Source organism: Sapajus apella, unplaced genomic scaffold, assembly GCF_009761245.1.
Source record: "Sapajus apella isolate SASKATOON/1434 unplaced genomic scaffold, GSC_monkey_1.0 scaffold28, whole genome shotgun sequence".
In the NCBI taxonomy this organism is placed as follows: Eukaryota; Metazoa; Chordata; class Mammalia; order Primates; family Cebidae; genus Sapajus; species Sapajus apella.
In genome coordinates this window covers 22,783,264-22,798,489 of record NW_022436968.1, presented here as the reverse complement: position 1 = coordinate 22,798,489, position 15,226 = coordinate 22,783,264, and the positions used below count along the sequence as shown (strand labels likewise).

At 42.6% G+C, this 15,226-nt stretch overlaps 2 protein-coding genes across 2 annotated transcripts in view; one reads left to right on the top strand and one right to left on the bottom strand.

The window, feature by feature from the left end:
* Positions 1-15,226, bottom strand: part of SLC25A12 (solute carrier family 25 member 12) — a 237,288-nt gene that overhangs the window by 128,457 nt on the left and 93,605 nt on the right. The gene's annotated exons all lie outside the window — the stretch shown is intronic.
* The window catches only part of HAT1 (histone acetyltransferase 1), a 78,412-nt gene continuing 75,862 nt past the window's right edge, over positions 12,677-15,226 (top strand). Inside the window, exon 1 of the mRNA XM_032292961.1 lies at positions 12,677-12,782. Within this exon, the coding sequence (XP_032148852.1) occupies positions 12,776-12,782 (7 nt within the window). The 5' untranslated portion in view covers positions 12,677-12,775. The remainder of the gene's footprint in view (positions 12,783-15,226) is intronic.

The following is a 15,226-nucleotide window of genomic DNA, read 5'->3' as shown; positions in this document are numbered from 1 at the left end:
AGTTTCACTCATGTTACCCAGGCTGGAGTGCAATGGCACGATCTCGGTTCACCGCAACCTCCGCCTCCTGGGTTCAGGCAATTCTCCTGCCTCAGCCTCCTGAGTAGCTGGGATTACAGGCACGCGCCACCATGCCCAGCTAATTTTTTGTATTTTTAGTAGAGACGGGGTTTCACCATGTTGACCAGGATGGTCTCGATGGCTTGACCTCGTGATCCACCCGCCTCGGCCTCCCAAAGTGCTGGGATTACAGGCTTGAGCCACCGCGCCCGGCGCTATATTCTATTTCTTTCTAATTTTTGGTTTCAACACACTAAATTGATATCATTCATGACCCTTTAGTAAGCCAAACTTACAGTTTAAAAATACCACAATAGAATGTGAACTCATGTAGATTCTAGAGCATGGTAGATGCTCGATACAGGAATTGAAGAAAAAGATAAAATGAAAATCTCTATATCCCTAGCAATTAGTGCAGGGTCAGGTACAAAGCAGTGGTTAATAAAAATGTTTGGGAAAAAAATAAACACACAATTTTGGGACAGACTACCTTCATGAATCATATTCCCCCTATCACTTTCCTTTTTAAGAATAAAGGTTTCTATTTATTTATCTATCTATCTATCTATCGATCGATCGATCGATCGAGATGGAGTCTTGCTTTGTCACCCGAGCTGGAGTGCAATGGTGCAATCTCGGCTCACTGCAACCTCCACCTCCTGGGTTCAAGCGATTCTCCTGCCTCAGCCTCCCGAGTACCTGGGATTACGGGTGCACACCACCACCCTTGGCTAACTTTTTGTTTTTTTGTTTTTTGAGACAGAGAGTCTTGCTCTGTCGACAGGCGCCAGGCTGGAGTGCAGTGACGCAGTCTCGGCTCACTGTAACCTCCGCCTCCCACGTTCAAGCAATTCACCTGCCTCAGCCTCCCGAGTAGCTGGGACTACAGGCGTGCGCCACCACACCCAGCTAATTTTTTTGTATTTTTAGTAGAGACAGGGTTTCACTATTTTGGCCAGGATGGTCTCGATCTCTTGACCTAGTGATCCACCCGTCTCGGCCTCCCAAAGTGCTGGGATTACAGGCGTGAGCCACCGCGCCCGGCCAACTTTTTGTATTTTTAGTTGATATGGAGTTTCACTATGTTGGCCAGACTGATCTCAAACTCCTGACCTTGTGATCCGCCCACCTCAGCCTCCCAAAGTGCTGGGATTACAGGCATGAGCCACCACACCCAGCCAAGAATAAAGACTTCTTATAAGATATTAAGATGAAAACATAGACATGTAAAGAGAGACACAGACAGGCAAAACTGGAGAAGGAACAAAAATTGTTGTGTTTGAAGGACATGTTGAGATAGAGAGGCACGATTCTGAAAGCCAGCCGTTAGGTCTTCTTCCAAAAAAGGCCTGATGTGGTAAAGTCACCAATATCCAGGATATAGTCATCAGTTCTGTATGTCATAAATCATCTTGTAAATGGCCCAAAGATCACTTAAGCTAACCAAATTCACAAGACACTGATGAATAACCAATATAAGCTAATATTTATTGAGTACTTACTTTGTGTCAGGCACTATTCTAATCACTTTCTATGAATCTATCCTCAAACAACTCAGAAGTAGGGTAATTTCTTGTCATTATCTCTATTTCAAAGATGGGGAAACTGAGACTGGGAAATTAAACTGAGACTCGGAGATTATAACCTTGGGAAAGCAAGGTTATAAATCTAATAAATGGCAATAAAGTTATAAAAAGAATTAAAATGAAAATGTTGTGAAAAATCTCTCAGAAAGTAAAGCAATACACTAAGAAAGGGAGGGAAAGGATTTAAATACAAAGAACGAATCCAAGGGGCCCAATAATTAAATTCTAAGAGGTCTGGAGAAAATAGAAATTTAACATGATAGAAAAGAAATTATCAAAGAATTAACACAAGAGAATTTTTCATATCCAAAAGATGAGTATTCAGTTTCAAAGTGTTCTCTGTGTATCCAAAACAATGAATAAGAAAGGCTCCATACCAAGGCACATTTGGAAATATCAGAACACTGGAGATCAGAACATTGGGGATTTAAAAAAAAAAAAAAAAGAGGAAGATGAGGTGAAAACAGCCTCCCTCTTATCTCGCCAAATAATCCACTAGAGAAATTCTTGCCTCTTTTCCTCACAATCTTGGGCTCATGGATTTTCAGGCCCTAGTGTCCAAGGAAGAAATGCTTCCACCAAGAAACACCATCATCATTCAGATGAATTGGAAGCTGAAACCGCCCCCTGGAGATTTTGAGCTTCTCCAGATGCAAAACTAAAGGCAGAAAAGGGTCACCACAACCAAGCAGTGATTAATCCCCATCATGAAGGAGAAGCTGGGTTATTACTATACAATGAGGCAAGGATGACTATGTCTGAATCCCAACTCAGGCAGCTTGGTAGAGACGGCCAATCCAACAGAAGTAAGTCCATAGTGCACTGAGATCATTTGGAAAATAGGGTTTCGGACACTGCACTAGATAAAGAATAAAACAAAGTCAAGGTGCTGACAGGGATGAGGGGATACAGAATGAGGGGTGGGGAAAGGAAGTTATGATTATCAACTTAGGCCTCATAACCACCCACAAAAGTGGGGTTCAATAGCAGCTTCTTTTTATATTATTCTAGATTCTTATTCCACCTGTTCCTTATATAAAGAGCATGGGCATTAGTTAACATTTCTTTCTTTCTTTCCTTCCTTCCTTCCTTCCTGCCTTCTTTCCTTCCTTCCTTCCTTCCTTTCTTCTTTCTTTTTCTTTCCTTCCTCCCTCCCTCCCTCCCTTCTTTCTTCCTTCCTTCCTTCCTTTCCTTCTTTCTTTCTTCCTTTTCTTTTCTTCTTTTTTTTTTTTTTTTTTTTTGAGATGGAGTTTCACTCATGTTACCCAGGCTGGAGTGCAATGGCGCGATCTCGGTTCACCGCAACCTCCGCCTCCTGGGTTCAGGCAATTCTCCTGCCTCAACCTCCCGAGTAGCTGGGATTACAGGCACGTGCCACCATGCCCAGCTAATTTTTTTTGTATTTTTAGTAGAGACGGGGTTTCACCATGTTGACCAGGATGGCCTCGATCTCTTGACCTCGTGATCCACCTGCCTCGGCCTCCCAAAGTGCTGGGATTACAGGCTTGAGCCACCGCGCCCGGCTTGTTTTCTTTTTTGAGATGGAGTCTCACTCTGTCGCTCAGGCTGGAGTGTAGTGGTGCAATCTCAGCTTGCTGCAACCTCTGCCTCCTGGTTTCACGTGATTCTTTTGCCTCAGCCTCCTGGGTAGCTGGGATTACAGCCGTGCGCCACCACACCTGGCTAATTTTTGTATTTTTAGTAGAGATGGGGTTTTACCATGTTGGTCAGGCTGGTCTCAAACTCCTGACCTCGTAATCTGACTGCCTCACCCTTCCGAAGTGCTGGGATTACAGGTGTGAGCCACTGTGCCTGGCCAATACTGGCTAACATTTCAAATTTCATCATCCTCTCATGTATGATAGCTGTAGGACTATGTGTGGTCACTGTGTTAGCAACATTGATTGCCACACAAGGGATTATATGTAAATTTCTTACAGGCAATTGACACCAGTAAGACATTGGGGCTTGAATTGCCTTTGCAGTATTCCACCCAAAAATGAGGCCTACTGACAGGAGACCACAGCAGCAAGGGGTCAGAGTTTCCTTGTCAGGAAATTGGTACAATTCAAAGGCCCCTTTAGGTTCACTGAAGTAATTAAGAATGCATGCTATGTGAGAGGCAGTAAGAACATTGATGACCAATGTCAGCTGGAGAAGCAGAGATGACCATAGTTAAGTAGCAAGATTCATTTCTTCTCTATTCCTACTTCCAATCCCTATCCTGGAGTAGTTAGCATTGGAAAAAAAAAAAGAAGAAGAAATATCCTAGAGCCAGACACCCCCACGCCCCAATCCAATCTTTTTTTTTTTGAGACGGAGTCTAGCTCTGTCACCCAGGCTGGAGTGCAGTAGTACAATCTCTGTTCACTGCAACCTCCGCCTCCCGGGTTCAAGTGATTCTCCTGCCTCAGCCTCCCGAGTAGCTGGGATTTCAGGCACCCGCCACCATGCCCAGCTAATTTTTGTGTTTTTAGTAAAGATGGGGTTTCACCATGTTGGTCAGGCTGGTCTCAAACTCCTGATCTCATGATCCACCCACCTTGGCCTCCCAAAGTGCTGGGATTATAAGCATGAGCCACTGTACCTGGCCAACACCAATCTTAAGGAGCTTAGAGTGGGAGAATGCATAAAAAATTGACCACGCTCTACTACCCATTTCAGGTCCCTATGGCTAAAGTCTGTCCAGCAATGGGGAAGTTTTAAAACTAGTCCAAATTTAAAACTCCAAAGTTTTAAACTAGTCCATGCTAGACTTCGAATATCTTAAAAGACCAGAAAGCTGGGCAGGCATGGTGGCTCATGCCTGTAACCCCAACACTGGGAGGCTGAGGCAGGTGGATCATCTGAGGTCAGGAGTTTCAGACTAGCCTGGCCAACATGGTGAAAACCTGTCTCTACTAAAAATACAACAATTAGTTGGGTGTGGTGGCACGTGCCTGTAGTCCCAGCTATTCAGGAGGCCAAGGCAGAGAATCACTTGAACCTGAGAGGCAGAGGTTCCAATGAGCCAAGATCGTGCCAGTGCATTCCAGCCTGAGTGACACAGTGAGCTTCCATCTCAAAAAAAAAAGAAAACAGAAAACTATGGACTCTGCCTGGGGGAAAGAATATTCAACGTAGTACCGTGGAAGCAGTGACTCGAGAAAAAGAAAACATTTTGTGTTTGAATCTCCACCAAGTTCAAATTCCTTAGTAATCTGGTCACATAAAAGTATGAGTAGAAAATAGTTTATTATATAACGTTAAGTGAATGAATCAGAACTTGAAGTTGTATGTATGTGATAAGTACAATTGTATAAGTAATCTGAATATATTAAGGTCTGCAGCAGATAATTGAATTTTCTCTAAATCACAATTTTGCATAGGGTCAGCAATGATTACATATCTAATCAAACCTACTATAATACTTCTTTGTGCTATTTATTTGTTTAAGATGTAAAATAAATTTATTTAGCATGATTGCTTTTCACAAACCTATGTTAGATGACAGATACTTGGCTACCCTCTGTGGACCTATAAATTGTAGGATTTTTTTTTTTGTGTGGGGGCTGGTTATTGTTTTTCAAAGATTAACACTATAGTCTTTCAAAGAAGCAGACAAAACAGAATGTGATCCCTCAGTTCCTCCCTTTTCCATTAAAAATTGAGTATTATGCTTGACTTTTCCCATTATCTGCAATCATTCCAGTTTGCAGGGAGTCCATACATATAATTGTTAACATTGCAGATATTTCAGAGAACATGTCTTTGAGCCTTCCAGTGAAGACTCCTTTGGCCCACCTGATGTGAAATCATCTACCCTAACCTATTCTATCTCACTCCAATTTCTATAACATTGTTGGTAATATTTGTACGAGGACTCTAATTTATGAAGTCTTCCTCCCATACTGGAACATTTTAGGGCACTGGAGCAAGGTAAAAATCTACTGGAACTATTTGTGGTATATTGGTCTCATATGTAGGAGTGCCTTAACCTCAAGACTGGCACAAAAAAGATTAAAAGTTCATGGTTATCATTTTTTTAACATCTCTACCCTATATGACCCCATTGAAAAAATACATATGAACTAGATAGCATAAAAATAATGAGGTTTACCAAAGAATGACCCTTTCAAATCACAGCTAATGTTCTCATCTGTCACACAATGATTCAGATAATTATCTTTCCACCTTGAAAAATGGATGTGTTGTAATATACTAAATATATAACACAATTTTCATTTGTGGTTAGATATGTACTTATATATTATTAAATCTTATAGTAGTAAATAAAATTGTCATTTGGTATTTAACCATCTAATCTAATTTATTTTGTTTAACAAAAAGGAAAGCAAAACCTAAGAAAATAAAGTCAGCCAGGCGCAGTGGCTCATACCTGTAATCCCAGCACTTTGGCAGGCCAAGGCGGGCAGATCACAAGGTCAAGAGGTAGAGACCATCCTGGCTAACATGGTGAAACCCAGCTCTACTAAAAATACAAAAATAGAGATCCGGGCGCGGTGGCTCACGCCTGTAATCCCAGCACTTTGGGAGGCCGAGGTGGGTAGATCATGAGGTCAAGAGATCGAGACCATCCCTGGTCAACATGGTGAAACCCCCGTCTCTACTAAAAATACAAAAAATTAGCTGGGCATGGTGGTGCGTGCCTGTAATCCCAGCTACTCAGGAGGCTGAAGCAGGAGAATTGCCTGAACCCAGGAGGCAGAGGTTGCGGTGAGCCGAGATTGCGCCATTGCACTCCAGCCTGGATAATAAGAGCGAAAATCCGTCTCAAAAAAAAAAAAATAATAATACAAAAATTAGCTGGGCATGGTGGCACACACCTATAGTCCCAGCTACTCAGGAGGCTGAGGTAGGAGAATCGCAGAAGGCAAAGGCTGCAGTGAGCCGAGATGGCACCACTGCACTCCAACATGGGGACAGCAACACTCTGTCTAAAAAAAAAAAAAAAAAATTAAGTCATACTGACACTATTTGAATGAATTGGACATTTGTCATCTCCTTGCTGCAGTCCTGTATTTACTCACAGGAACAATATGAACTTCCAAGTATGAGAATAAAATAACTTCAAAGTCCACATCCAAAAGAAAAAATAGGAAAAATCTTTACCAAATGAAAGAAACATACAATTTAGCTCAGCAGGACTTCTCCACATCCAAGGACAATGTAGGTGTGCAGCCACGATTTTTTGAAAAAGAAGATTTCTTTGTGGTCTTTCTTGTGATCCTTTCTTAACAAGGCTTGCATAAAACAAAATGTTATAATTATCTGTTAACATTTTAAAAGATTTTAGAAAGCTTTTGAAATTGTATTACTATTTTTAAGTGAAAATTTTCATTTCTCCAAGTATTCAGAATATTACATTTTTTTAAAAAGTTACATTCAGAGGCCGGGCGCGGTGGCTCAAGCCTGTAATCCCAGCACTGTGGGAGGACGAGGCGGGTGGATCACGAGGTCAAGAGATCGAGACCATCCTGGTCAACATGGTGAAACCCTGTCTCTACTAAAAAAAATACAAAAAATTAGCTGGGCATGGTGGTGCGTGCCTGTAATCCCAGCTACTCAGGAGGCTGAGGCAGGAGAATTGCCTGAACCCAGGAGGCGGAGGTTGTGGTGAGCCGAGATCGCACCATTGCACTCCAGCCTGGGTAACAAGAGCGAAACTCCGTCTCAAAAAAAAAAAAAAAAAAGTTACATTCAGATTTTTAGATAAGATTCAGTAAATGAGAATATAACCCAGTATCTCAGGGTATATAGATAATTCCATTTATATAGGGACTGTCCTTAAGGATCAGGCAGGGAAGGAAGGGGATAAAGAAACCTGAGAGGGAGCCTAAGAAGAGAGGTCATCAGCATGTGCATAATGAAAAATATTAGTTTTCAACTAATTGTTCCTACTTTTGATTAAACTGCTTCCCTGTTTACCATAACATGTATAATGTAGAGAAGAGGGTAAAGAGTTAGCAACCGTTATCTAAAAACCTCCAAAAAGATGAATAAGTTTCTAACTGTGAAAGAAACCAATACATCATCATTAAAAGAGACAAATGGTATTAAAAAAGAAAAAGAACCTCATTAGACTGGGTGCCATGGCTCACTCCTACAATCCCAGCACTTTGGGAGGCCAAGGCAGCTGGATCACTTGAGGTCAGGAGCTCGAGATCAGCCTGATCAACATGGTGAAAACCCGTTTCTACTAAAAATATAAAAATTAGCTGGGCATGGTGGCGGGTGCCTGTGGTCCCAGCTACTTGGCAGGCTGAGGCACGAGAATTGCTTGAATCTGGGATATCGAGGCTGCAGTGAGCCAAGATCACACCATTGCACTCCAGCCTGAGTGACAGAGCCAGACTCCATCTCCAAAACAAAAACAAAAACAAACACTCCATTAATCCCCATCTCCAAATTCCCGCTAAAGGCAACTACGGTTAATCTCGTGAGGTATGTTTTCAGATGTTTTCTGTTTATAACAAAATATATTTTTATATAAATGAAATATTATATTCTTCTGTAATTTATTTTTTAAACTATTGTATAGGAGATAGAACATATTAGCTAGCCCCTTGTGCTGGAAGTTTAGGCTATTTCCAACTTGCCAGTGAAAATAATGCTGCATTGAACATGTTTGTTTCAGTATATCTTTGCATTCCTGTGAAATAGATTTGCAGTACAAATGCTTAAAAGTGGAACTGTTGTTGCCTCAAAGGATATACGAATTGAAAATTTTGTTACATTTGTAAAAATTTGTTAAAATTTTCGAATTGTCCCTCAAAAGGTACTAATTTATACACCCATGGGTAGTGTATTAGAGTTAGAAAATAAAAGCTGTTGGTAATTTTTATGTCTTTAGAATTTTCAACATGAGTTGGTCCAATTTTCTTTTCTTTCTTTCTTTTTGTTCTTGAGACAGAGTTTCGCTCTGTTGTACAGGCTGGAGTGCAATAGAGTGATCTCAGTTCACTGCAACCTCTGTCTCCTGGGCTCAAGCAATTCTCCTGCTTCAGCCTCCTGAGTAGCTGGATTTACAGGCATGTGTCACCATGCCTAGCTAATTTTTATATTTTCAGTAGAGACGGGGTTTTACCATGTTGGCCAGGCTGGTCTGGAACTCCCGATTTCATGTGATCTGCCCACCTCGGCCTCCCAAAATGCTGAGATTACAGGCATGAGCCACCACACCCAGCCTAGTTTCTTTCTTATATCCCATTTGAAAGTCATCTAGCTGGATAATAGTTTCCGGATAATTGCTCTGGGAACTCAGACTCATAACTTTACTGTCATTAGCACTAGGAGCTAAAAAAATGAGCTAACTACTAACTACTGTTACTTGTCTATGTAAAGGTATGTATTTTGAAGTGAAGACCCATTACATACATGCATTTTTCTTTTAGGTCTTAGATTTCCTGCATCCATTTTCTGATGACCATATTTTAATGCCAAATTTTAATCCATTCTGGAGGTTTCAAAGCAAGATAGTGAAATTTGGCCGGGCGCGGTGGCTCACGCCTGTAATCCCAGCGTTTTGGGAGGCCGAGGCGGGTGGATCACGAGGTCAAGAGATCGAGACCATCCTGGTCAACACGGTGAAACCCCGTCTTTACTAAAAAAAAAATACAAAAAATCAGCTGGGCATGGTGGCGCGTGCCTGTAATACCAGCTACTCAGGAGGCTGAGGCAGGAGAATTGCCTGAACCCAGGAGGCGGAGGTTGCGGTGAGCCGAGATCGCGCCATTGCACTCCAGCCTGGGTAACAAGAGCGAAACTCCATCTCAAAAAAAAAAAAAAAAAAAGATAGTGAAATTTATCAATCTATATGAACTTGAGCCTGTCCTAACATGTGGTTGCTAGTTCATTCCTAATAGTGTAATACGGACCTTTACTCTGAAGAAAATACTTCTCCAAACCTCCCTTGCTAGAATAAATGTTATTATAGTAATACCACTTCATACCAACATAGAATTTTAGAGTTTACAAAGCTCATTCACAAATATTATTCCATTTGGTGTTTCTTTTTTCTTACATTTTTTCTTTTTGAGACAGAGTCTCATTCTGTCGCCAGGCTGCAGTGCAGTGGCACGATCTTGGCTCACTGCAACCTTCAGCTCCCTGGTTCAAGCAATTCTCCTGCCTCAGCCTCCCGAGTAGCTGGGACTACAGGCGTGTGCCACCACGCCCAGCTAATTTTTGTATTTTTTTAGTAGAGATGGGTTTTCACCATGTTGGCCAGGATTGTCTCGATCTTTTGACCTCATGATTCGCCCGCCTCGGCCTCCCAAAGTGCTGGGATTACAGGCGTGAACCACCGTGCCCAGCCTCCATTTGATTTTTACAACAACCCAGTATGGTGACTGGGCAGTACTATTATCTCCCCTTAATAGATGAAACAAGGTTGAACAAGCATGAAATAGTAGAACTGGGACTGGTAGGGCACTAAACTTTCCACAAGACTGTGTTGTCTCTTCCATATATATGAGGACAGCATATGCCTTTTGTAGAACTTTTATTCCATGATTGAATAATCGCTTTTTTAAATTCCCTTTAAAACAAAGTAAAATGTAAGCTAAAAAAGGAAAGAAATCCCTACAAAAAAAGAGAATGCTTTTTCCTTTTTGCTAATTTTACTATTACCTTTCCAAAATAAGTCATTGTTTTATCTTTTAGGTAAATTGTACCAAACATCTATTCTGTAACACTGAAAAAAAAAATATGAGGATGGATATGGTGGCTGACACCTGTAATCCCAGCATTCTGGGAGGCCAAGGTGAGAGGATTGCTTGAGGCCAGGAGTTTGGGACCAGCCTGGGCAACATAGTGAGACTCCGTTTCTACAAAAAACAAAAAATTAGCTGGGCATGGTGGTGCACATTTGTAGTCCTGGCTCTATGGGAGGCTGAGAGGCAGAGGGATCCTTCGAGCCCAGCAGTTGGAGGCTGGAGGCTATAGTGAACGATGATTGCATCACTGCAATCCAGCCTGGGTGAGGGTGAGACCTTGTCTAAAAAAAAAAAAAAAGCGAACATTTCTAAGACAAGGATGTAAAACTGTAACCTCAATTCTTATCAGTAAGTTTCATTATATTTTTTCCCTACAACTAACTGTAATATCACAGGACTAATAATCTGTTTCTGATATACTACAGTTAAGACATAAATTCTTCTTGATTTCTTACTTATAAAGATCATAATTGCTGGTCAGCAATTGACTGACCCATAGATAAGGAAAGAAATAATGAGTCTTGCTATTTTGAAAGAAAATTTTTTTTTTTTTTTGAGACGGAGTCTCACTCTCATGCAGGCTGGAGTACAGTGGCGCTATCTCAGCTCACTGCAACCCCCGCCACCTGGGTTCAAGCAATTCTCCTGCCTCAGCCTCCCAAGTAGTTGAGATTACAGGTGTGTGCCATCATGCCTGGCGAATTTTTATATTTTTAGTAGAGACAGGTTTCACCATGTTGGCCAGGCTGGTCTCAAACTCCTGACCTCAGGTGATCCACCTGCCTTGGCCTCCCAAAGTGCTGAAATTACAAGTGTGACCCTGACCACGGTTGGCCAAAAATGATTATTAAAGAAAAAGACTGTTTTCCTTTTTTGATCCATAATGTCATTAGTAGTATTGATTTCAGTTTTCTGTCTTAACATATGACTGTAATTTCATGTGTATCATTAGGCTTGGAGAAAAAGGATCTGGGCATTTTCAGAACTTTTTCTGATCTTTATCTTCAAGAAGGCCATCTCTATGCAGTCGAGCAAATAAATACTGGGCTGAGTATCTGATGAACTGCACTCTCCCTAGGCTGCATACTAAGAGAGTGAACTTGGGCAGTTTATCTTTTCTGGGCTTTGATTTCCTCATCTCTAAAATGACAGGGCATGTTAGTTCTACACCATCATCCCAAGGGTCCATTTTTTTTTTTTTTTTTTTTTAGACGGAGTCTCACTCTATTTCCCAGGCTGGAGTGCAATGGCACGATCTTGGCTCACTGCAACCTCCGCCTCCCAGGTTCAATTGATTCTCCTGCCTCAGCCTCCCGAGTAGCTGAGATTACAGGCGCGCACCACCATGCCTGGCTAATTTTTGTAGAGACTGAGTTTCACCATGCTGGCCAAGCTGGTCTCCAACTCCTAACCTTGTGATCCGCCCTCCTCCGCCTCCCATAGGCTGGGATTACAAGGTGTGAGCCACTGCGCAAGGCCGCCAAGGGTCCATTTTAGTTTTAGCATGCATCACTATAAAACCTGTTAATATTTGTTGAGATAAGGACTTCTGGTGTATAGATAAAATTGTGGGAATATTTGTGGATACCTAAATAGTGGTTTATCCCCTGGGTGAAAGAGTTCCAACAGCTACTAAGTACTAACAAAGCCTATGGCTAAAATCAGGTAACACCTGTGATGTGACTCAAACCACTAGGACATGTGGCATGCAGGACTACATCAGGCCCCTTGAGGTATTTATCAGGTAACGACTTTTGTGCGCTAAACGGTTGCTTAGTAACCAGAAGAGTGAAAGCAGAGTACCTAAATATCACACTGTATACTGTTAAAAACAGGGGAGAAAGGAAAAAATATGTTAAAGTTTACAGCAAAACCAGAAACAAATTAGGAAAATAAGTGAAAATTTCTCCCACAACTGAAACTCAACCCCTGCATTTTACCTAGGTAAAATCTTACCTAGGGTAAAATTGCCCACAGGGCTCAGGTGTTTGGATGCACTGTCCAGGCCAAGAGGAAAGATTTTCAGCCAGTCTCCAAAACATCGCAGGGACGGGTATAGAAAACAGGCGTAAAGCGTCTGTATTGTTCAAATCAATCCCAGAGAAACTTTCCTAGGGCCTGAGAGCATCTCAACAGCGAAGCTCCCATTTGCGGCCTCCTTCTCCACTTCAGGCCGGCAAAGCAACTGACGGCATTCGCGGTGGCTAAGCAACGGCCCGCGCAGACTTCTCGGCGTTAGCCCCGCCTCCTGAGGCGCTTCCGCCGTCGCGGTACTGGACAAGCCTCCTTTCATTGGCTAACGTCGCGCTGGGAGTGGGCGGGGGAAATGTGTCAGACTGTGCGGTCACTTCCGGTCCGGGAGCGCGCGGGTTGATTCGTCCTTCTTCAGCCGCGGGTGCTCGTAGCTCGGAAATGGCGGGTAAGTTCCCGGGAAAAGTTTACCAAGGGGTGGAGGCGGGAAGATCTGGAATAGAACGCCGAGACGGTGGTGACAGTGCCCGCCTGGAACTTTCGGGCTGTAGCCTGGGTTCCAGAAGGCCTGCTTGGGACCGGAAGCGCGGAACTCTCAGCCCAGCTACCAGTCGGCCGCGCTCCGCGTCCCCGCCCCCAACTGCTTAGGGTTCCGCGCCTTCTGCTAGCAACCCGGCCCCTACCGAGGACCGAAGAGGCCGGGGGAAAGCGTCACGATTTGGGCTTGTAAAATGCCACCTGCCGTGGGGCCTGTTTCTTTTCCCATTCCTTTTGTTCACTACTGCTTGCTTCAGCTCTTCTACATCTGGTCCTGTTCCCGCCAGCTGATTTTAATGCTCAGATCCTCCTTCTCTTCCAGGTCTCCCTCTACCTTCCACTACAGTCAACTTCTGAGCTAGCGCATTGCTGCCTTGCCCTGCTCTAGCGCTCCCAACTTGGACCTCGACTGACTTCGTAATCGTCTCCTTCATCTCGCACACTTTAGTATTCCCAGGATTTTATTTAGATGCCCTTGGAGAAAGACGTTGTTCCTGAACTCCTCCCTTGTCTAAACTTCTCTTTTAGGGTTGGACTACTGTAATACAGTTCCCTTGTGTACATTCTAGAGTCCCTTCAACTTACAACATTTAGTAACAGTTATACTAAATGTTAAAATGTTATAATTGCTATAATTTTGTATGTGTATTAAGACTTTTGGTGTGATTATATTCTTTTATCGATTTCAAAGTTACGGACAGTTTCTTTTTCTGAGGTTGTCTCACTCTGTCGTCCAGGCTGGAGTACAGTGATCATAGTTCACTGCAGCCTTGAACTCCTAGGCTAAAGCGATCCTCTAGTTAGGACTACAGGCATGGGCCACAACACTCTGCTAAAAAAAATCCCAAAACCATTCTTTTTTAACCTTTTAGAGTCAGGGTTTTGCTGTGTTGCCTCAGGCTGGTCTGGAACTCTTGGCCTCAAGCCATTTCCTCTCACTTCAGCCTCCCAAAGTGTTGGAATTACAGGCTTGAGCCACTTTGATGACCTCTGTTTCTTTTATCATCTCTTAACAGGGTATTCCTCGTAGTCTCTCTTCATTATTAACCTTTCAATTTTTATGGATATGTTTAGACAAGCTGTCGTGTGAGCTCTACAAATGTTTAAAAGAGGACTTTTCTACCAGATGGAGATTGTAGAATCTTGAAGTACCAGAAAAGAGGGAGGACATACTCTAAGGATTACATCTAAATTCGAATTTTGGCCCCGTCATTTAGTAGTTGGATGCTCTTCAATTCTACTTCTCTTAAGCCAGAACTTTTGAATATAACATAAGGTTGATATAATACCTACTTAGAGAATTGTGCAGATTAAGCTAATATATGATTTTGCAGGTTAAATTTTGTTGCTTAAATTCCTCGAAGTAAATTTTATAATCTCAGTTTTATAGATTAGGGTCAGAGGGGTGAAGCAATGTGCTCGAGTTCAGTTAGCTAATAATGGTGAAGCCTGGATTTGAATCCAGAAATTCTTACTCTAAACTATTAATCTGTACTCTTTGAGTCTTTCTCATTTTCTGTGTCTGTGTGTTTTAACCACTTTTTGAAGTTCATAGCACATTATTGTACTCCTTTTTACTTTTTGCCTATGGCTTTTCTCTACCTGTATTTTTATTAATCTTTTTATTTTTGGGGGGGACGGAGTAGTCTGACTCTGTTGCCCAGGCTGGAGTGCAGTGGCACCATCTCAGCTCACTACAACCTTTGCCTCCCATATTCAAGCAGTTCTCCTGCCTTAGTCTCCCGGGTAGCTGGGACTACAGGTGCGCACCACCACGCCCAGCTAATTTTTGTATTTTCAATAGAGATGGGGTTTCACCATGTTGGCCAGGATGGTCTTGATCTCTTGACCTCATGATCTCCCATCTTGGCCCCCCAGAGTGCTGAGATTACAGGTGTGAGCCACTCTGCCCGGCCCGTTTTTACTAATCTTTATGTTCATTTTGTCAGGAGATTTGTCATCTTTAAAGTTTCTCTTGATAGTGATATCTTCCAGTATTATTTATTATATATATAGATGGGTAGCCACTTTGTAGTAAAACTGTTTGATTGTACCAGTGGCTCACAGTTTATGACTTTAGGCACACATGATTTTTTTTTTTTTTTTTTTTTGAGACAGAGTTTCGCTCTTGTTACCCAGGCTGGAGTGCAATGGCACGATCTCGGCTCACCGCAACCTCCGCCTCCTGGGTTCAGGCAATTCTCCTGCCTCAGCCTCCTGAGTAGCTGGGATTACAGGCATGCGCCACCATGCCCAGCTGATTTTTTGTATCTTTAGTAGAGACGGGGTTTCATCATGTTGACCAGGATGGTCTTGATCTCCTGACCTCGTTATCCACCCGCCTCGGCCTCCCAA